General features: G+C 37.9%; 1 protein-coding gene across 1 annotated transcript in view; it reads left to right on the forward strand.

Annotated features, from left to right (window-relative positions):
- The window catches only part of LOC149221877 (putative oxidoreductase At4g09670), a 171,430-nt gene extending 157,718 nt beyond the window's left edge, over positions 1-13,712 (forward strand). The window contains exon 2 of the mRNA XM_089385259.1: positions 12,852-13,712. Within this exon, the coding sequence (XP_089241385.1) occupies positions 12,852-13,469 (618 nt within the window). The 3' untranslated portion in view covers positions 13,470-13,712. The remainder of the gene's footprint in view (positions 1-12,851) is intronic.
- The last annotated feature ends 11,150 nt before the right edge of the window (positions 13,713-24,862 follow it).

The following is a 24,862-nucleotide window of genomic DNA, read 5'->3' on the forward strand; positions in this document are numbered from 1 at the left end:
TTGTGACTTCATAAGGCCACTCTTACTTATGTTGTTGACTTTCTTGCTTGACCTTCTTAGGAACCAAGGTCACCCCCATTATGGGCCTTTATTTCAACTTGCCATCCTTTACTTGAAAAATATGAGTTTGCACTTTCAAAGACCCTTTTTCGCATAGTCAATTCCAACATCAATTGCGAAGGCTTTCATTGTGAGCAATATGGATTTTGATGACCCTAACTTAGCATTATGGGTGTGTGATATGGTGATCTTCTATGATAATACATGGATGTAATTTCGCCTCTGTAGGCTATTACTCAGTGAAAGGGGGGTTGTTGAGATGTTTTAGCTAATCTTCACTTGTGGCCACATGCTTGGTAAGTTTGTGGGTAGTTGAGGCTCTTAATGAGCTAATATGTAGGTAGTAGTGTGTAGTTACACCATTATTACACTTTATTACTTAATTGTATTTTAGTGTAAGTCTGACCTAGCCTGCATCTTTGGGCTAGCACCTTAAACCTAGTAGGAGTAGATGCACCTCAATTGTCATTTGTACAACTTGTTGTCCCTAATATGATAGGAGCTGAATTGTAGGGAACACCTGGTTTGGCCATGTCTTAGTGCCCAAGGAAGGCTATTGATGAGGTATATGAGGTTTAGGGCAAACAATGTAAATATTATGGCTGAAACATGCATAAAACAACAATAAATAAGATGATGGCAGCCCTAATTTCGGGTTTTTAACATCCCATAAATGCTAGATTTGCCATTTTTCGAGTTTATTAAATGCAATCTCTTTTTCTAGAGCAATAGCACATAAATATAAAATTGTTGAAAATGCAAATTTAACCTAAACCCAACCCTAGATACCAAGAAAAGAGAGAAAAAGAAAGAAAGTAGGGTTTTATCAACACCTACTAGACTAGTGCCTCGATCTCATTGGGCAATGGAGTTATTTAGGGCAAGATATATGAAGAGGGCGTTGATGAAGATTGTGACAGAATGAAGATCTCCACTTTGAAACCCTACTGACTTCTTTATGTAGGATATTTTAAGCTCAAGACTCAAGAGATGCATATAAATGTTAAATTTTGCAATTAAATAACTTAGATCTTCAACCTTTAAGTGCAGATAGTAACCAATAACCATATAGAAGACAATCAAAGAACAAAAAGACAACAGATTTGGTCCAAGACCAGGGAAAACCCCCACTGTGGCGAAAAACCCTTTAAGACTATTATTCTATTAGATCTTCATCAAATATTCAACAGAGATACACAAGCAGAGTACAAAATCCTTTTCTCAATAACAACAACATTACCTCTTTTTAAACTAGGACAAATCTTCTGAAGTGTGAGATTTGATACAAGGGAGATCTGCCACCAATGATAATGCAAGATACAGATCTTGCCAATAATACTAAATATGCCAAAAAAGAATACAAGAAAAAATATCTCTAGAAATGTGAGAGAGAAATCTCCACTAGATTTGCTAATGATGAAACGAAATAACAGGCTTCCAATAAATCTGCTAATGGTTAGAGAGATAAAATACTGATGCAAGGACTTTATCACCTATGTGAAAGAGATCATCAGTGATGATAAGAGATTTGTAACTGATAATAGCTTCCATAAGTTTTAAGGTCTTCTTCACAATGGCTTCTAGCTAGATCTGTAACAAGAGGTTGATCCTCTCACCATACCACAGAGATAGATCTCAGAGCTTCTTCCCTTTTGAGGCTCAAACTTGAGATAGAATACAAACTGGTGAAGGCATAAGCTCAGACCAGATCACAATTCTAAAATGGCATCTTGAGGGGGCTCGGATCTAGATCTGTGTGAGGTAGATCTGAAATGTAATAGATCTAGATCTGTGGAGGCAGATCTGAAGTAAATCTCGGCCTAGTTATAGGCCTGAAGCAATTGTAATCTCTGACCAATCAATGATCTTAGATCACAGAATAATGAACAACCAAATCACAGTCTTCAATAAAAGATAGAAGATAAATTTCTTCACTTGATCTAACCCTTAAACATCTCTTTGAATACCTTCGCTTAGGAGAGCAAATGAGCAATGTGTGCATGATCGAATTACATATCAAGGAAAGCGAATTAACCTCTTTAAATGGCCATCATGTGTTCTGTATGAGAGTGTTTCAAGGCAAGCCAACTAGCCATCATGTAAGTTTCTAAGCAAGTCGAATTAACCATCTAGAAGACCCAACCTAGCTTTATAAAGTGTTTTATTTATTTTCTAAGGAAATTTCTCCCTTAGTTGCACAAAATTCAACACTCCCTCTCAACCAGGGAGGAATTTCCATCAATAGTGTCAAAACTGTTGTACTTGTCAAATCATCATGACTCATGTTGAACATTCTCGAATCTAAAGAAGAATACTCATGGCAGGGGAGCCTCAACTACCACCGTGAATCCAAGCTTAGCCAAAGAAAGGCTAAGAAACCATTACCGGGGAGTCTCAAGCTCCAACCTGGCCTAAATATCATCAGAGAGCCAGTTGCTTCCACCCAGCATCAGGGAGCCACATGCTACAACCTGGAACAAATACCATAGGAGAGACTCATGCTACCAACCACAATGAATACTGCTTAGTCATGAAGACTAAGAAATCGCTGCTCAACCAATGAGGCGAAGAATCCATAATAGCTCAGCGCATAGGCTAAGAATCCATAATAACTCAAGAACGCCAACATCTTTGAACTTGAGAGAGATACTATTGACCATCAGTGGTAAGGATCACAATCCGATCTCAAGCAGCTAGCACCCATTGGCCAGATGGGTGGGAAACAAGATGCATGACTGGGGCATACTCCTGATTGGAGGTCCCTCATCCCCAGGAGCTCACTAGCTCAATTCCTCATCCCTGGGAGCTCAACCAGGGGGGAAGAGCACACATCTCAGTGTTCTTGATCAGCCAGGTCACAGACCCAAAAGGGGCACATCCCTTAATCCAAGCATATCTCTGAATACTAGAAATTTCTTCTTCGACAGTGCTTTGGTAAGTATATCAACAATTTTCTCATTAGTCGGAATATGGTGAAGTCTCACTGCTCCTCTTTGTACGATGTCTTGAATAAAATGATATCTGATTTCAATGTGTTGGATCTGTCATGAAATACGGGATTCTCAGACAATCAAATCCCACTCATAATATCATTGTAGTATCTAAGACTTGCTCAAATAACTCTCCAAAGAGTTTTCTTAAACAAACAACTTCACAACTAGCTAAGCTAGCAACAATATACTCAGCTTCAACAGAACTAGGAGCAACTGATCTCTGTTTCCTTCTCATCCAAGAGATCATGGCGGATCCAAACTGAAACAACATGAAGTGCTTTTTCTATCAATAATGTTGCCTGCCCAGTCAACATTCATATAACCCTACAACTCTATATTTCTAGCAATATATCGAAGACCAAAGTTAATTGCCCTATGTAGATATCTAAGCACGTGTTTATTAACAACCTAGTGATTATGTAAAGGCTTGGTCATGGATTGGCTCAAGGTGTTTACATCATAGAAAATATCAAGACGAGTGTTCACTAGGAACATCAGTGCTCCAATCAACTGATGATACTTAGATGGATCAGATAAATCAGGTCCAACTTCATCACCACAAAGTTTCTTGAAGTTCATCTCCATGGGAGTGCTCATGGATTTGCACTCTACCATTCCAAACCTTTCCAATAGCTTTACAACATACTTCCCTTGGGAGAGAATAATTTCGCCAGGTCTCTGCCAAACCTCCAGGCCCAAAAAGAAGTGCATCATCCCAAGGTCTTTCATTTCAAATTTAGAGGCAAGCTCCCTCTTACACTGAATCATCAGAGGTTCATTACCTGTCAAAAACAAATCGTCAACATATAATACCAAAATCAAAGGCATACCTTGTACAACTTTGAAGTAGAGATTTGGATCAACACTGCTCCTCGTGAATCCCAACTTTACTAAGTAGCTGTCAATGCGAGAATACCAAGCCTTGGGGGCTTTCTTCAAGCCATAGAGTGCTTTCTTCAATCTGCATACATGGGTTCTTCTGTCATGTACCTGAAAGCCTTGAGGTTGTTCAACATATACTTCCTCCTGAAGAGCACCATGAAGAAAAGGTGTCTTGACATCCATCTGATGGAGAGTCCACCCTTGACTAGCAGCGAAAGCAATAATAGAGCGAATGGTGGTATAGTGAGCAATAGGAACAAAGATGTCTTTATAATCAATTCCCTCTATTTGAGAGAATCCTCGAGCCACAAATCTTGCTTTATATTTTTCAACACTGCCATCCATGCCATGCTCTACTTTGAACAACCATTTTGAAGTCATAATTGATTTGCTCTAAGGTCTAGGAACAACTTCCCATACATCATTTTGCGTAATGGATTCATATTCTTCTGTCATGGCATCCTTCCATACTTGGTGCTTTACTGCTTCTTCAAATGTTTGAGGTTCACTATGTATGATAGAACGCATAGCAACAACATAGTTTTGATATCGACTAGTTTTCTTGCTTTCTCTAAAAGTTCCCCTGGGAGCAGTATGTTTTTCAACATCTTGTAGAGTATCACGAAGCCATAGAGGCCTTTTCCTATATGGAGGAGGATCTAATGGATCCATAGGCTCAACAGGTTCATCTAGGTCCTCATAATCAGGTTCATGAGTAGAGGGATCCACATCATCATTTGTTTCTTTAGAAGAGATAGAAGGACTAATTCTTACTTTTTCAAGAGCTACATCTTCATCAAATGTTACATCTCTGCTGAAGTCTATTGTTCTTTGACCAGGTATACAAATTCTAAATGCTTTAGAATCTTCACAATAGTCCACAAACATACCTTTTTTACCTGAAGCCTCAAGCTTGTTCCTCTTTTCTTTTGGTACATGAAAATAAACAGGACAACCAAAGATCCTTAAATGACTGACATCAGGTTTCTTGCTTGTGAATACTTCTTCAGGAGTCTTGTCATATAATGCTCGATGAGGAGTCCTGTTCTGTACATATACGACAGTGTTGGCAGCTTCTCCCCATAGGAACCTTGGCACATTCTGATCATGTAGCATGGCATGAGCAACCTCCATGATAGTTCTATTCTTTCTTTCTGCCACACCATTATATTCAGGATTATATGGTACAATGGTCTCTTTCTTAATACCGACTTCTCTGCAAAAGTCAATGAATTCATTTGAAATGAATTCTCCTCCATTATCTGATATGAAGACTTTGATTTTCTTTCCAGTTTGGTTTTCAATCAATGCTTTAAATTTTTTAAACATATCAAAGGCTTCATCTTTGTGCTTTAGAAAGTATATCCACGCTTTTCTAGAGAAATCATCCACAAAGGTGATATAATACAAATATCCACCTATAGGTGTCACTGGCATAGGTCCACACAAATCTGAATGATATAGTTGCAAGATTTCATGAGATTTGGTACTGCTAGAGGGGAAAGGCCCTCTCGTTTTCTTTCCACTTTCACAACCAGGGCAAACACCGTCATGTTTTGATTGCATTTCTGGCATTCCAAGAACCATCTTCTTTACTTTGGGCAGTCCCTTATAATGAAGATGAACAAATATGCGGTGCCATAACTTGAATTGATTGAAATTGCATTCTTGAGCCATAACTTTAATAGGTCTCCCATTGACCTTGTAAAGATCTTCAATTCTCAATTCAAGAGTAAAAGCATTTTTCATGTTTGTTTTCTTTGGCCAGGTTAACACCTTTCCTTTTATAAAAGCCACCTTCATTCCTTTATCTTCTAGAGAAGATATAGATACAAGATTCTTCTTTAGACTAGGTACATGTAAAACATCTTGAAGGTGAATATTTTCTCCAAGATCTAAATGAAAAGAAACTGAGCCAGACCATTTTACAGGGTATTTAGTGTTATCTCCAAGGATAATGTTTAAACCAGTCTCGCTCTCAACCAAATTAGAGAGGATTTATTTTAACCAAAGAAGTTCCTAGAGGCACCACTATCCACTAACCAACTATCTAAAGAATCTGGAGGAGAAGCACTAGACAAAGCTGAAATCAGAAAGTACTCAGATTGAGAAGCAACAACATTATTTTCATACCTTGTATTTATGTATCTCTTTTGAGGATGAGGCTCTTGATCATGATTACTGCGAGCATTGATTCTTCCTTCATATATTCTTCCTCCATAATTCCTCCTTTTTCGGTTAGAAGACTGATTGTAGTTGCTGCTACTTCTTTGATTATAAAAGATCTTCTTTTTGGACAATCTCGAGCATAGTGCCCATGCTTGTGACAGTTAAAGCATTCAACATTCCTCATGCTCTTCTTGAAAAACTTGGGTTTGGACTTTGGCTTAGAAGATTTTCCCTTTCCTTCATTCTTCTTTGCTTGTGCAGCGAAGGCAGATGGTTATCCTTCTTGATGTCTCTGAATTCTGCCCCTTGAAATCATCCTTGATTCTTCCTGCTTGCATCTTCCAATCAATTCATCAAAAGTTGGTAGAACATTGTTATTACTGATAGTAGTAATGAATACTTCCCAAGCTGCAGGAAGTCCATCAAGGGCTGTGTGTACCAATTCCCTATCAGACAGGGGCTTGCCAACAGACAAAATTTGGTCCTTGAGTTTAGTAATCCTTATAAAATAAGACTGAATAGATTCTCCCTTATTCAATTTGATATCTTTGAGCTGTTTCTTTAGGTCAAGGACGTGATTCAGATTTTGGACTTCAAACATGCCAACAATCTTGTCATACATTTCCTTAGATGTCTTCAGTTTGGAGATACAGGTAAGAAGATGATCTTTCAAAGAATCAATGATAATTTTGCAGGCTTTGATCTCACCTTTCTTGTATCTTGCTTTAGTAGCAGCAGGGGCATTTTCAGGAGGCTAGGGTACACTTCCTTGGACATACTCTAGAACATCTTCTCCATCCAAGTTGGTGTCCAGCCTGAGTTTCCAAGCAGCATAATTTGAAGCCCCTGTCAATTTCTCGTTGTCCTTGAAGAAGGATGTAGCCATCTGAACTGATCTACTGTTGTATTTTGAGCAGCAAATAAGTTCTTTCAGCAGATAATTGCCTTCAACTTACTGTTCTTGAACTTATCTTCACCATGACTCTAATAACATGTTAAATTTTGCAATTAATTAACTTAGATTTTCAACCTTTAAGTGCATACAGTAACCAATAACCATATAGAAGATAGTCAAAGAACAGTAAGACAATATATTTGGTCCAAGACTAGGGAAAAACCCACTGTGGGGGAAAACCCTTTAAGAATATTCTTCTATTAGATCTTCATCAAATGTTCAGCAGAGATACATAAGCAGAGTACAAAACCCTTTTCTCAATAACAACACCATTACCCCTTCTTAAACTAGGACAAATCTTCTGAAGTGTCAGATCTGATACAAGGGATATCTGCCACCAATGATAATACAAGATAGAGATCTTGCCAATAATACAAATTCTGCCAAACAATAATGCAAGAAAGAAATCTCCTGAAATGCGAGAGAGAAATCTCCACTAGATTTGCTAATGATGAAACGAAATAACAGGTTTCCAATAAATCTGCGAACAGTGAGAGAGATAAAATACTGAGGCAAGAACCTTATCACCAACGTGAAAGAGATCACCAGTGTTGATAAGAGATCTTTCACTAATATTAGCTTCCACAAGTTTTAAGGTCTTCTTCACAATGTCTTCCAGCTAGATCTGAAACAAGAGGCTGATCCTCTCACCATACCACAGAGATAGATCTCAGATCTTCTTCCCTTCTGAGGCTCAAACTTGAGATAGAATACAGATCTGTGAAGGCATAAGCTCAGACCATATCACAATTCTAAAATGGGATCTTGAGGTGGCTTGGATCTAGATCTGTGTGAGGCAGATCTGAAATGTATCAGATCTAGATCTTTGGAGGCAGATCTGAAGTAAATCTGAAGTAAATCTCGGCCTAGTTACAGGCCTGAAGCAATTATAATCTCTGACCAATCAATGAGCTCAAATCACAGAATAATGAACAACCAAATCACAGTCTTCAATAAAAGATAGAAGAGAAATTTCTTCACTTGATCTGACCCTTAAACATCTCTTTGAATACCTTTGCGTAGGAGAGAAAATGAGCAATGTGTGCATGATCGAATTACATATCAAGGAAAGCGGATTAACCTCTTTATATAGCCATCATGTGATCTGAATGAGAGTGTTTCAAGGCAAGCCAACTAGCCATCATGTAAGTTTCTAGGCAAGTCGAATTGACCATCTAGAAGACCCAACCTAGCACTTGTGGAGCCACTTGAAAATAATTCGCTTCATAATGTGTTTTTTTAAAATTTATTTTCTAAGGAAATTTCTCCCTCAGTTGCACAAAATTCAACAATAAAAAAACTCTCTTGAAGGATTCTTGTAAACAAATCTTACATACCATGAAAAATTAGGATTCCAAGGAAATATTTTGCAATTTTTAATATGGCATAAATAGAAAACCTGATTCACGTAATATAACATGCAAAATGAAAGAAAGTTAGTCTGAAACTTACACCATTCCAGTAGAATCACTTCAATCAATCCCAAAGAAGTATCCCCATACAAACATCTCCCTCCTAAGATAATTTTCTCCATAAAGATCACATTGCGTCAAAGTAGAAGCATACAAATAACTAGTGTGCACTTCTTAAGATAACAAAAGTGTGATGAATGATGATGATGATTAATGAAAAGTGACTCCTCCCTATTTATATGAGGGTAACTAAGCCACTTTTCCATCGTTTTACAAGAAAATCCCTAAAAACTTTGTTTTTAGCATTCAACTAGGTCAAAGGTCACAAGCTGACCTTGTGATAGCTCAAAAGCATAATAAAAATGGCAAAATGGCCCATGTGTGTGGTAAATAATACTCTCCGCCATGACATCATCCTCCAAGAATGATCAATCTCCATCAAGCAATTGATAAAATAGTCCATTGAGTGCTCCTCACTCCAAGAAATCATCAAAGTGTATGGGTGCATCTCCAAAAGCAACCTCCTCCACCATGATGTCATCCACGAAGGGGCTTACAACACCCTCCTAGGATGTAGGGATGGCAGGGCATCATCTTTGGCGAGCATTGACCTCAAGGCATGGTGTGCTAGCCCTTTCAAGTCATCTCGATGACATCCATCCTCATCTGGGCTTTGGAACAAGGCTACGTTCATCAAACAAGGTCAAGGCCATCCTGGGGGTTTCCTAGATCCATCTGGGCACATCATCAATCAAGCCAATGCCCAAGCTTCCATGTCAATGTTTTAGCATCTAGAGGAACATGAAGAGGTGTGGAACCATGTGGATTTTGCTCAAGACCCAATGCTCATTTCTGGAGGGGCAACGTTGGGGCTATAAGGTCACATTTGCTCTCAGAATGGGGCAAAGCATTCTCTAGAATGCATTGGAAAAGAATCAAGCCATCCCCCAAGGGACCGCTGTTGCATGTGTGATATCACTTGAACAAATCTCTCAATATCAAGTGAGATCAACATCATTAGGGACAAAAACCATTAAAGCATCATAGTAGACCATATCTAATTCTAGGGGCATGAGAATACTTCACACAAGACTTACCTTCAAATATCTAACTAGCTCAAGATTTGTAAACAAGTTACCTCACTTATGTTAGGGATAATTAGGTTAACAACCCTATCAAGATTTTGCAGCCCGCAAGGGGAGTGACATGTCCTAGTTAGACTCATCAATCCATAGGTGTGAGTAATAATGTGGTCATGGAGTGGGAAACACTTCAAGAAAGATGTCACAGCCATGAGACCAACTAATGGGGGTTCAACATCTTGAGTACAATGATGTAGAAGGGAGCAATCATGGAGGCATGAGTTACCCCTTTCCTTGGCCTTTTTTTCCCACCCCTGTGGTGCGCCTTTTTCTTTAATGATTTATCTTTCTTTGGTGCATAGCCTAGGAGACGAAGCTTGCTTTGTGCTTTTCCAATACCCCTTAAAGATGTAGCAATTTCTTGCTCATTGGGGTTGGAGCATTTAGGAGTTCTTTTATTTTAGATGAAGTATTAAACGTTTGAGGAACCGGGTGATGGCAAATGAGGGGGGTAGAGCTCATGCTATGCTTTTGCCCACGTGCTAAATAAGTCCCAGCTATCTTTTGCATTCTACATTTTATTTCTATTGTGGCTTTATATGCTTTTATTGTTTTTTAGGCCGCATCAACCTCTGGGGTCAAGTTTTTGGGCTAAGACTCAAAGATGAGGATATATGGTTCCAATCCCAATGACCAATGACAATCAAACCAAAGGATGGTGATGAATATCAAGGAAGGATGGAAAGTAGTATGGATTACCATGGACACACTATATCAATCAGTGACCTCTATTAGTGGCCTTGCTAAACTATAAGGCATTAGAAGAGGTCTCGCTAGATTAGGGTCAAAGGCTAACTTCCCAAGTGAAGTGTGGGAATAAGGATACAATTGGGAGTTGGTAAATCATCCAGTTTTCCCTGTGACTCATATTAATATGCCTGTAACATTAAATGAAAGCACATGATTGCTAAAATAGTTAAAGTACCTATTGGTAGATGACCAACCTTCCTTTAAGAAGAATGCTTTATGGGCGAAAGCACTGACCGGAGAAATAGGTGGAGAGCTTTGGCATAAAACTATCTAAAGACCATCATAGGGTTGCTGGTTGGCTGGCTGTCAAATGAGGAGAAAAAACTTATCTTATGGGTTACCCACTTTTGGTGGGTAACAAGTCTAATTAACTTAATTTGGTCATTTTGGACATTAATATAATTTCCTCTTTCTTTATTATAGGGAATATCTTGAAGTTCCCAAGTTTTGTAGGGTCACATATTGGTAAATGATAATAAAGGTATTTGATCTGTTTGAGATGGCAGGAAACTCAAGCTCATTTTTAACAAGACAATGCTTAACAACCTGAAATAAATGCTATATCCGAGAGAAATACCAACTATGAATGGTATAAATGGTGGACTATGTTGCCTGTGATCAAGTCAACCCCACAACTTTGGGCTGCGATAAGGGAAATGATAGTATGTATCGGTCTTTCTGAAATGGCAGGAAGGTCAAGCTCAGTTTTTAACAAGACAATGTCTAACAACCTAAAGGCTAAAACATATAACTAAACCTGAGATAAATACCAACTATGCATCAGGATATTGCAAGCAACATTATGTCTTTCTTGATAATGATCTAGTTGAAGCTTATGAGAAAACCACTGTGGTACACACGTTGGTGAACTGTGTTTTTGATATTTCCTTTTGTTGGGGACAAAAATTAAGAGCTGGATGGACAAAGCTTGGGGAAAAACTGTCTATGCTACTTGACTTCTCAGAGGTAGCATGGTGTCATTTACTTTCTTTTCTGGGGATGCAGCTGCTGATTCTTTTAAATAGAGTTCAATGATCTGTTGTGGTACACTGACTGCCTGTAATAATTTCTTGTTTGTTTTGATCCAGCTTCATTTTCGGGATTTGGTAGCCAATATAATTAATCACCAGGGAAATATAAGTTTTACATCACTGCCTTCTATAGTAGTTGGAAACACATTTCTATAGTGATTATCGAGCTTTCTATTCACGTTTGACTGTGCTTCAAATTTAAGCAAAATTAAGAAATATTGATCTCCATAATCATTTCCCTTTTCCAAAGGAACATATGTCGTGGAAAACCCTCTGAGTACTTCTCCATGATCCATGGATGGGAAATATTTAGGAGCCTAACCCTGAGGGAATCAAGAGAGTTGAATCTGTGACCTCCCTAACTATGAGGGAGAGATCTCATGCCTGGTTCATGACCATTTGAGCTAATCCTCGAGGCTAATCTCCATAATCGTTTCTGATAGAACTGTAGAATTTATGTTGTGGAGCACACCTATCCAGAAATATTATTATAAACCACTAGTAAACTTTAGGCTCATCTTTTTCCTTTTATTTTTGAAGGTTTCAGGATGCTGTTGTATAAATTTACTGGAATTTTCCTGTTAAAATAAAACAAATTTTTATTTTATCTTACGTTTAAAGCTATGAAGTACAAAAATAAACAAGCTGCAAGTCGTTCCTTAAAATTATCCCTGGAAACATACTCTTGACAGTGATTAGATACTTGCATAAGGGGAACAACCATGAGCTTTGGGGAATCCAAATCAGATCAAATTTTCAAACTGTTATGATGTAAAATCAGTTTCATACAGCTATTAGAAATGAAAGTGTGGACATTACAATGTATTTGACAACTATGGAAAATGTAGCATACAGGAGTGTACTCTAGCAGCAAGTAACGAGGTGATTGGGCCCATTGGGCTTGTATTAATTTGGAAACCCTGGTTCAAAACCCCCAGAATAGGTGCAAAAGAGGCCAGATGTAAGAACCGGGTGACTTTGGTAGATAAGATAAGCCCCTCATAGCATGGCAGCTTAGTGAAAGAGAGTCTATAGTAAGTACTTAAAAAACAAAAAGATGGAAAATGCAAAATCTGAAACAATTTCCTGAAACGTTTGACAATGTCAAAAACATATATGAGTAGAATATCAGAAAACTCTTTTTTTTTTTTATAAATATTTTCACACCATATTCTAATATAATGTGTCCTGTTAAATGCTCACAGAGATATTTGCATTTTATTGGGAAATGAAAAAATGGTAGAACAGAAAATCTAATGCACTTCCCTACATGATGTGAGTTTTACTTTCAGGAAACATATCTTTAGGAATCAGTTATAATGAGAACACCATACTTCTAAACAAACCATAAAATATTATGTGAAGGGTGCTTATAAACTGCCAAATTCCAGCTTCATATCAGAATGCTTTTTTCATTCTTTCCATGGTGTCCTAATTTATGTTAATACCTATTTCAGGTTCACTCTGTATTTTCATATGCTGCCCCTCAAGAGTTCCTTGAGAAAAACATAAGGTTGAAGCCAGATTTGGATGCTCTAGGTGCTCAGGGAGACATAGGATGGTATTGCTGTCGGGCAATCCTGTGGGCTAATGACTACCAAATGCCCCAAAACGTAAGGGCCATGCCAGCACCAACATTCAATGCAGCAGGAGTCATAATGAGTTGTGGGGCTACTTTCATGTGGGAGGATGGGCGTTTAGCCACCTACCATGTTTCCTTTCTATCCCATGCAGCCATGAATTTGATTGTACAGGGCACCAGAGGGACATTACATGTGGAGGACTTCTGCATTCCATTTGAAGAGACAAAGGCATCTTTCAAATTTATTTCTGACATGAAGCCCAAGCCACTTTTCCTTGGGTGGGAAAATAGGCCAGAGGAGCACGAGGTGATTCCAGAGGTTCCACAGGAAGTTGCCATGATTGAGGAACTGTCAAGAATTGTGAAGAATATAAGAGATGAGAGAGGGAAAAATGAACCATTCTGGCCCTCCATTACGAGGAAAACACAGGTGCTTGTCAATGCTGTTATGGAATCCATTCACACAAACTTTGATATTGTCAAAATTGCTTAACTATTTAGCCAACTTTGTAGAATATATATTTCATTTCTAAACAATAAGAAGACATCATGGAGCCAAAATGTGACCGCACAGATCATCCATCCCTGTGTAAGATGGGAGCTTAATCTTGTAAAACTTCGATAGCATTGAGCTACAGCCTACAGTATGTGACTGTACAAGTTTCCCATTATGGATTGAGGGTTGTATGTGCAAATGAGTGCACATGTTTTATAATCTATGTATTTTCTTATATAATATCTTTTTTTTTGGCATAAACTAAACTGTAAAAAAAGATTTGCAGCTTCTTCGCATTTTATTTTATTTTTATCTTGGGTTGGTGGATTTGCATGTTAAGCATTTACTCTTAGTATAGAAGCAATTAAATGTAAATCTCAGACATGGAACACCTTTTTTGGATACATAGGATACTTAACTACTAGTAAACGTATTTTGAGTCTTGACCTCTCTTGTGAAGTTGAAACTTTACTGCCAACCAAAGTTTTTATACAGTTTGCAAAATTAGAGGCCTTTCCCTCAGAGAACTGAATTTGGAAAATAATGAGACTGAACTAGAAGAAGACCAACAATTGACTATAAGCATAAAAAAGAGAGACAATTATATTTTTAGGGATGCCATTATGGTTCTCCACATTGTTATTGCCACTCTACCTTCCTTACCCTCCTTGGATGCCACACACGAATCCAAAAATCTTGCCAGAGGAGAGCTAGTATTGTTTCATCTGAGACAAATTTACAAATTAATTCTAATTTTTGGGAGAAATTTTCACTGTCAACTACCCATATTATCTCATTTTGGAGTTCAGTATTCTAGTCTACTGAATTCCAATTGACAAATTGCTGCTGCATCTTGTCCATCCACTAGTATGATTGGTCCATGAGGCTACTAGGTTCCATGGATTCAGAGGTCTTGTATTTCACCTTGGTGAACTTGTGAGACAGGAGGAAACGGTCATCCATGTGTGCTAGTAATGAACGTATCAGCATGGTCTTAAATTGTGCTTGCATCCAAACCAAGCGAGCACCTCTCCGTGTGCCCCTTGTTGTTCTTTTAATCTCCATTACCCGGAGAATCCATTTTAGCTACTGAAATGCGTAAAACAAAATATTATATTCTAATTAAAAATCATTTTCTTATTTAAGTATGCCAGCAACAAATCTATCAGTGTGGTCTTAAATTTGCTTGCATCCAAAACAGGAAAGTACTATTTTTTTTCCGTGTCCGTTGTTGTTCCCTACTGCTTGAATATGCATGGTTGATTTTGTATTTTCAGAGGCATTATTTTCTCAGCAGCGCAGTGCCAGGGGATATGCACTAAGAATCAACTGCATTTTCATCTTTTTCCATGTTCTGTCTTGTGTGAACATTACTCGGTTCATCATTTATGGCTAGATAAAGGATTTGGAGTACCAGTGGTGGCTTGGTGGAGATCCATTGGTCTTTTCATGTTTGGATGATCTTTACATATCTGGAGGAGTGTTTGCTCATGTGATGGACTTACTACATATTTTGAGGCATATCTCACCTTTTGGATACCTTTCCACATATTTGGAGGTAATTTAGACATTTTAATACATGTTTTACCATTGAGGATGTCATTCCATGCTAACTTTAAGGCATATTTTACATAAGTTGTGGCAAATTTTAATATTGAGATGGCTTTGCACATTCATGGGCCCTTAGCTATTTTCACAAAGGCAGAAGTTTCTTGGGGCACTCTTCCTTAGAGGCTTCTAAGCTTTTTCTTTATGCTATTTTACTAAGGCTTCTAGTGTTTTGTATATATTTTATGGAAAGGTGGTTAGAGGTTGGATGATATAAAAGGAGATCAACTCTCATTAGAAAGGTGGATTTAAAGTTTGAGAAAATCCCCATAGAGGCCAAGCCAAGTTCTTTCTTTTGTAGGTTATTGGAAAGGGTTATAGATAGTTTGAAGCTTTCATATTCTTCTCTCTTGTTGTAAATCAGATTGAAGTGTTGGGCTGTTAATTCAAATCTGTGAGTAATTTGGGCCAAAGAAGAGGTTTGGGTGTGACTATATTTTGTTCTCTTGAACCTGCTGTGTAATCAAGGCTGAAACAAGGCGTTATGTTCGTTGTTATTCTAATAAAGAGGACTGTTCTGTGATTGTATTTTGGTTATAATTGCACAATACAACTGATTTTAAGTTAATATGAAATAGTGTCATCTACAAGCAGTTCATGGTGTCTGGCACTGAAATATGGTTGATATTTGCTGATAGGTGTTGAATTTTGTAGATATGGTCGGTCTTCATAATTAATATTTTAGCCCTTGAATAATGTAAGACATGTTCTTCATGTCATTTTTATTTTAGCCTTTGAAATATAATTAATATAAGACATGTTCTTCATGTCGGTTGCAAAAGAGAAAAATTTTGAATTTCAAGAGTTGATTTTTTTGGCTCCAAATGACAAGTCGGCCCTCCAAAAGATGAAATCGTCCCCATTGAGGGGATACACCCATTTGGGCTCTTGAAATGTTTATATATAGGCCATTTATTCTCCTCAATAGAGCGAGAATTCAGATAAAAATTTTGAATTTCAAGAGTTGATTTTTTTTGGCTCCAAATGACAAGTCGGCCCTCCAAAAGATGAAATCGTCCCCATTGAGGGGATACACCCATTTGGGCTCTTGAAATGTTTATATATATGCCATTTATTCTCCTCAATAGAGCGAGAATTCAGATTGCCTACGAGGCATGGTTGAATATTTCATACCATCTGAGGCAGAGAACAAGACGAATACGAGGCAAAGAACAAGATGCATATTATGCAGAATATTATGTGGAACTGAGGCAGAGAATAGGGCAGATCTGAGACATAAAACTGAGTCAGAGTTTCTGGGCATACCATGAGCAGCAGGACTGAGATTCTTGGGCACAGTAGGAGGCCGAAATTCAGCCCTAACAGATCAGACCAGGCCAAGTTGATTGGGCAACAATTTGACTTGTCTCAAGGGAAGTTTGACTAGGTGTGACCAGAGCTATGCTACTAGTTAGTTTGACTTTATGTTTGACTTAGATGTATCTCTGTTGAAATTAATAATTTATCTAAGAAAAAGGTTGTTGGGTTCCCCCCATGTGGGTTTTCCCAGGGTAAAATGTTTGTGTTCTTGTTTGGTTGTGAATATAAGAGGATTTAAAGTCAAAATCATTAGAAGTAATTATTCACTACAAGACCTATGAAAAATCAACAATAGGGTTGCTGCAGCAACTTTATAATGCATTTGACATACACATACAAGCTTCTAATCTTTGACTTGACTCAATTGTCCAAGGGCTTAGGTGCTTGTCTTCCGGTTATATCGAATTTTACTTCTGCGGACAAAAATGAATTCCCTAGATCTAGTGGTCTGATATAGAACAATCGAGGACAAAAAGAATCAATGTTTTCCTTAGAGAGATTGGAATATGGAAAAAGAACCTACCTGGAATTTGTAGCAAGTCCTCCTCTCCACTTTGCTTGGAAGCTCCAATCCTAGCTCTATGCGCTATAAATGGAACTTGCAACAATGACTAAAACAAGAAAACGAACTACAATATCTACATAGCATAATCCAATATCTCTGTTCAATGAGTCAACATGGCATTGAAATACAAGAGCATAAGAAACACACATATAGGAAAACATGATGCTTTTTGTATTAATAAATAAAGGAGAGAGTTACATTCATATGTAGAAGTTGACTTTCTAGATGTGTCTCCCCACTTGATTTGTCCTTGTCACAAAGGAAACTTTTACACTCAACCCTAATGCAGATGTACGATGATTCCTTAAACTCAAAGCAACAACATGAGGGCACTAGCAATCTCCAAAATCCAACCCAGATTCTACGGGAGGGAACAAATATATAGGGTGAAAGTGGTAGTTTAGGATTTACCAATCTAGGCTTGAGATCCACATATGAGGGGAGGATGAGCTCAAGGGATAAGAGATAAGGTCTCCAAGATAGAATTAGATAGGAATTCGAAATCTCTATCCATGGTAAATAGTTAAAACCACTTTAGAAACTTTTGGAAGAAGAGGCTTTGAAAATATATTTTAATTTTCCCGAATTTCTAGAATCAACGCACTTTTAGAAGGGAGAAACATGCACTGATCAACGCTAGTGTTCAGGTATGCAACTTGCACCTTGGTGGACAAGAACACATTGTGCGCTAGGCCTAAAAACATGGTTTTTTAGCAGATAGACCTAAAAACTCAAGACTTTTTGGAGAAATGATGCTTAAGGCTTTGCAAATGGAATATGACAAAGTGTTCATGGATGTTGATTGATCCGGTTTTCAAGTGCACTGAGTAGATGTGACAAAATGGTCTGTAACAGATTGCCCCCTAAAGTACAAAGTCAGAATAGGACTGAAGTGCTTTACCTTGTGACAAGTCCAAATCTAGAACAAATTAGTTGAGATCATCATCTGTTACAATGCATATTATCATCATGATATCATTGCTGAGGGAGGCATACCCATGCTAAGCATTAAGGACAAAATTACATGTACAATAATCAAGAAGTCTTGTCCATTGATGACAAAGTGAACCCATGCTTGGATGACTGTCTGAATGATCATAGTCATCATACTTTGTAATCTTGTATGAATCTTGAAATCACAACCCTGATGCGTGGAACTAGATCCAGGGTCTTCTATCTCGTTCACTCAATCACTTGATAGTATTAGTCTAGTCATGCGAATAAATGCGCTGGAGTTGAACATGATAGATACCATCTGATTACCGACCAATGATGTAAGCTGTTAATAGACGTGAGAGAAACCACTGATGATGTTAATGGCTCTCAAGGTACTATAGTACAATCTATGTGGTGTGAATGGATGAGCTGAAGTTGAACACCACACAAAATATTCTGGTTGAAAGCCAATGATGAGGACTTGTTGCTGAGAGCGAGGAAACTTGCCATTGATGTATGCAAGCTCCAAGGTACCAAAGGGGGTTTCTAAGTCAACTTCCTAGATAATGAGTTGATGTTGACAACAAGCGACCCATCGTAGGAGGGCTTTGATGTATCCCCCATCAATGACATGAAATGGGTATCAAAATTTGAGACAGAATGATGGTGATGTGGAATTAGTTCAGAGACGACTGACATGAATGAAGGCTCAGTATTGTACCAAATATCAACTGAAGGACTTCTCTTGAACATATTGACGACACTTTATGGAGTTGGCAGCATTGTCCCAAAACCGAATTCGGAGGCTTTTAACATGGCATGATTAACCAAAGTGTCACGCAGATTTCCCAACCCAACAGTCATAGAGATGAAGTGAAAGAGTGTCATGTTCAAGAGTGACTTGCTGCCATTAATAGGTCAAGTATCCCATTTTCCCAATTTCCCCAACCATTTCTGGTCAGTACCTCTTTATTTTTGACAAGCTTGAGGAGGATAACATATGCTTGATCTATAAGTTCATCCTTCAGATGAATCCCTCAGAGTATTTTTAATGGAGTGGTGCTTTCTCGTCATGTTTGACGACTCCAACGCTGTTTGATGCTTTTACGGGTCCAACGAAGGTGTAACTCAACTCCCTTTTCATGTTTAGAGAGTTTGAAAAATAGGTGAAAAATAAAACTCCAAAGATTCCTTTTCGTAAATTTTGTCTCTTGAGTCCGAAAATACATAAAACAATACTAAAGAGAACCTTTTAGTCATGTTCTATTAAAGTATTCAATTTTTCGTAAATAGTCTATCCTAGTTCGAAAAAGGGTTAAACTTACACTGAGTAGACGTCTTTTCATTTACTTTAACGAGTTCAAAAAGACAAGTGCTTGGCAATGTTTTCATGTTTAGGGAGTCTGAAAAGCGCTGAAAGAGGACTCCAGGGGTTCGTTTTTCGTGAGTTTGCACAACTCGAAAAGCGATAAAAATATGCTCTTTCATCAAAATGACCTGTATTGAATTTAAAATCGTAAAAAATATCTTTCAAATAGTTTTAAACCTACTCAAAACATCATCAAAAGATTAAGAATACATGTAATATGGTAAAATTAGGTCAAAATAATAAAATATAATAAAATAATAATGAAATTGACCATAAATAGACAAAAAGTAAATTTATTTTTACCATTTTCATTTTTACCTCTTGTGATGAACTCTGAGCACTTTTTACCCTCGATCTGCAGCAAGTGATTGCAGCTAAGCCGGTGGACCATTTCAAGTGTCGTAAGTTCTAGTTATGAGCTCTATCCTTTCTCTTTATTTTCATGGTTTCCATTTTTGATTTCATGCAATTTTTTTGGGAAATTTAGGTGATTTACGGTCTTAGATTTGCGCCTTAGGTCCAACACACCCCAATTGTATTGAAAAGTGCGTTGGCCTTTCTTTGTTTAGCATTGGGAAGAGCACTTTAGTGTACGCTCCTGGAAAGGGGAGGTGCACTGGGGCGCTATGTCTTCTTAAAATCAAGTGCGCTTAACACAGTTCAAAAAATAGATTTTTGATTTTCACTTGAATTTCTCTCAATTTTTTGCATAAAATTCTTTCTAAATGTCTCTCTCATGATATTGCAGGTATCTACCAAAGAAAAAATGGTTCTAATTTGGAGAGAAAGAGAACATGAGTCCCAAGATTTAGAAGTTGCCAATGACCCAACAACAATACAAGCCTTAAGGAATTGTGGACTCAAGTTTTTCTGGCTTTAAGGGATGAGAGCTCAACTTGAGTTACTAGAATATCTGGTCAGGGCATGGGATATTCAAGGACAATACTTTAGAATTGGAGAACATAATCTCAGGATAGAGGTTGAGGATATTAATTTTCTGATAAGCTTATCTCGGATAGGAGATCATGTCTCATTGTTTGGGATGAGAAGAGGCGTTGAAACTGCCAAGGAGTATATAACTGCTCATTGTAGACCTCGTTCTCGGCCAACAAAGAATGGGAAAATAGAGATTAAGGATGTGACTCAACCGCCTCTCAGGACAATCCTTTTTATTGTTGTTTGTTTGGCTACCAATGCTACTTGCATTTGGCTGGCAAGTCCCACATGTAGTATGCATTGAAATGCATAAAACCTACTGTATTTCACTGGAGTGAGGGGGTGTTGGAAAATATGAAGGAACAACTCAATAGGGAAAATGATGGGTGACTAAAGCACTTTGGATATGGCTCCATTCTGATATCATTTTTTCTAGAGAGGATTCCAATACTCAGACCTCAACATATTGAGTTAGGGCTTCCAGATCCTAGAGTTCCACATACGAGGTAATGGGTAGATCTCATGGCTTGTCGTGCAAGTGTATCTTCGATGAGTTTCACACTTATTTTTTCCGTTGATTGTAGATGCAACTCATTATGATCAAGGATTATCCCTATGCCAGAGCTGACTTCCGAGGAGATCTAGAGCTCGTTTTACCTGAAGGCGAATAATAGGGTGATATAGGTAAAACACTGTCATTTTGAATATTTTTTGGTTTTTTAGATTTTACAATTTTTTTGATAATTTTCATGTATCAGGAACTAGCTATTGATTTCACATGCAAATGTTGGGCCCGTTCGACTAGTGGGTTCATCTTATATTCAACGATGAGGAGAGTAGCAGTTTGCACATATTGGAGCACATGTTGGCGTCGTTGAAGGAGCAGAGGAGGAGATGCAAGATCTCAACGTAGATGAGACTTTTGTAGAGTTTGAGCACCACTTTGAGGGATTGAACCATAGTATATCGGAGACCAAGGTCAATGAAATCCCTATGAGACTGCAATGATACACCATTGGAGTGCTAGAGTGCATCAATGGACTGCTGTGCAAAGTTGCCAATGCGGTTGTCTATTATCGTGATCATCATTAAGACTAGTCTACTAGGAGGCCATAGAGCCACATTTTGTCAACATGTATTTTGATAGTATAAGTCGTCTGGCCATATGTGTCTCAGGCACAATTTTTGTAAAACCAAACTTATATATATATATATATATATATATATAGTTATCTATCGATGTTTCCTATTTACTCTGTTCTTGTTCAATGTGTGATGTTAATTGAAATTTTTACATATGTTGCAAATGTTTATCTAAAACATAATTCACCAATGCATCAGTTAACATATTTAGACTTCTAGGAATGTGTTGATATTGGATGTAATCAAAGTCTTTCTAGACGACAAACCTTCAAAAACATGCGAAGCATAGTTGGACTTCGTATTGAATAGACGTTGTTTAAATGTAGTACTACGAGCTATGAATCAATTCTGGTGATCAAATGACGAATGCCACGTAAAATAACGTTAGACAATAATTCGATCACTGAGTTATACTCAACGATGTTATTGGTAGAGTGACCGATACAAATCCTTTGTAAACTCACTAATTCACCATTCAGAGCATAAATAACCCACATTGCAGAGGAAAGATTTCGAGTACTACGACTAGTGCCATTAGCATAACCAACATATGGTTGAAGGGATGTTGACATCTGCAAATAAAATGTAATCCAAGATTAACAAAGACAATATGAAACTTCAAAGGAAACACGCTGCAAACACATTAACACACTTATACAATATGTACATAGTGACTACGCAAAGATGATATAAGCATAGTATTTTTTGAGGTACAATCCATTTCTGGGCTATGCTAAGGGGATTCCATCAAAACCAATGAGCTCGTAAGCCTCTTTCGCAAGAACACACTTAACTATGTATGGGCCTAGCCACATCGGTTCAAGCTTCCCAACTCCTAACTTATTGGCTTGATCATACAAAAGGACTAGATCACCTTTTGAGGAGGCACGTGGTTTAACATTCTTGTCATATTGTGCATTGATGTGTTTCTTGTGGGCCTCATTGGCCATCGCAACATCGTGTTGGGTTTCATCTAAACATGCTAGATGCAAGAGACGCTCTTCTTCTGCAAAAGTTGCAAGGAGAAGTTTGACGACAAGCTTCAAAGATGGGAAGGATTGCCTCTAGACCATACATCAATTGAAACGGTGTGAATCCAATTGTAGTTCAGACAGAGGTTTGATATGCCCACAAAGTTGCATAAAGGATGAGGTGCCAATTCGTTTTGTGAATCTGTATCATGCATTGTAACATTATTTTGAAAACTTTGTTAATAGCTTCTACTTGCCCATTTTCCTACGGGTAATAGAGAGTTGAGCTTTCATGTTGAAGGCCCAACTTGGTAGTAAGCTCGGACATCTTGTGATTTCGAAAATGTTTCCATGGTCTGTGACAATGGCTTGCAGTACACCAAACCTAGCTATGACATGATTAAAAAGAATAAAGCAATTTTTTCACCGATATTATTATATGTAGGCATCGCTGCGGTCCACTTGGTAAAATAATCTACTGCCACAATGATGTAGCCATGCCCCCTAGCTGAGTGAGGGTTACATGTCATAAAGTCAATGGCCCATTTTACAAAAGGTCCAACGATGATAATAGGATGTAGAGGAGCGAGTGGAGCACAAGTTTTACAATGATATATCTGGAAAGCGTGACACTTTTGGACCACAATGATGCAATATCAAAACATAGTAGGCCAAAGGTAACCATCACACAAAATCTTATGGTAGTGGCATAGCCAGACATATGTTGGCCACATGCTCCAGCGTGGCATTCGTTTAGAGATTTCTCAGCCTCCTCATGAGTGAGGCACCTTCTAAATATGGTATTGATACCACGATGATAAAGGGTGTCACCAATTATAATGTAATTTTTAGCCTGGTATCGAATACGTCGCTGATCAGAGCGAGAGGTATTAGGCCAGAAAGTCTGAGTCTGGAGATAGATGATGATATCCCCATACCAAGGATCAGATGAATCAATCAGAAACAATGACTCGTCAGGAATAGAATCGTCAGATGTAGACTCAGTTTCGGATGAGGGAAGGTCGCAGATTAATTCAGTGAAGACTAGGGACTTCTTAGATTTGGATTTGATGAATTCCAAATCGAACTCTTGGAGAATAACAATCCATTTAGAGTACTTGTTCCCCAACAATTTTCGTGACAAAATATATGTCATTGGGTTGCAATAAGAAACTACCATAGTCTTCCAAAGAAGAATGTAGTGGTGAAACCTTTGGACAACTTGGACAGTGGCGAAAGATAACTTTTCAACGTGAGTATATTTGATTTCTGTGTCGTTCAAATTATCATTCAAATAATAAATGGGATGTTCGTCCCCGACGTCATCTTCTTGGACCAATACCATAACAATGGTAGTAACGACAACAACGAGATACATGAAATAATTGTGTTGATAATCGGGGGGATACAACAATGATGCTCGAACTAGTACATATTTCAAAATATCAAAATCCTTTTGGGTAGTGTCATCCCAATGGAAGGGAACTCCTTTCTCTAACAATTGAGTAAATCCTTTAGTCAATTGAACATAGTTGGGAACAAATCTCCATAAAAAGTTAGCCTTCCCTTGGTGGTGTTGTAACTGAACAAGTGAGGAAGGCACATGTAAATTGAGGATCGCCTGCACTTTAAGTGGATAAATACAAATTCCCTGCTTTGACACAAAGGAGCTGGGAATTATATCAGATTGGACACAAAACACACATTTATGTGGATTTAGCCTGATATTATAATGCCGACAATGTAAGAAAATAGCCATGAGATGCATCAGATGATCCTCATGATGTTTCAAATGGGCAGGTAAGTCGTCCAAATAGGGTTGTACAATGTGTTTAATATCATGGAACATAATTCATAACCCTATGGAAAGTTGGACCAAAGTTTTTCAAATTGAAAGGGAGCTTACGATAGGCAAACCTTCCCCATGGATAAATAAATGCATTTTTATGTTGGTCCAATGGAAGGATGTTGATTTGATTGTAACCGGAAAAACCATCCATAAATGAATTTTTTTCACTTCCAGCGCAATCATCAACAATTAGGTCAATAAACGGAGTTGGATAATTTTCCTCAGGACAAGCATGGTTGATATCTCTATATTCGACACAAACATGAATTGTACCTTGTTTCTTCATCACAGGGACAATGTTTGAGACCCAATAAGTAAGAGGAATTGGTTAAATGAAACCAACATGCAATTTTTTTTCAATCTCCGCCTTAATAGCGACAACTTTCTTAAGATGAACAGAACGCAAGCGTTATCACACTGGATTAACATACAGATATCTTTTAATTTCATGTACAACAATATTTGGATCAATACCCGGCATCTCTTCATATGTCTAGGCAAAAACGTCTCAGAATTACTGAAAAAAATCTGTATAGATGTCGACCTCGCTAGGAGAACAAGATGCACCAATGTGTAAATTTTTGACAATTTTGTGCTTAATTGAAATATCAAGAGCAACAATCGCTTCAATATTCGATAAATTTTTCTCAGAATTGATGTTGTGGATAGATAGGGAATCCGTAGATATCTCAA

The sequence above is a fragment of the Pinus tabuliformis genome, chromosome Q (assembly GCF_031772625.1).
Source record: "Pinus tabuliformis cultivar Carrire ecotype Pingquan chromosome Q, CPIR1, whole genome shotgun sequence".
NCBI lineage: Eukaryota > Viridiplantae > Streptophyta > Pinopsida > Pinales > Pinaceae > Pinus > Pinus tabuliformis.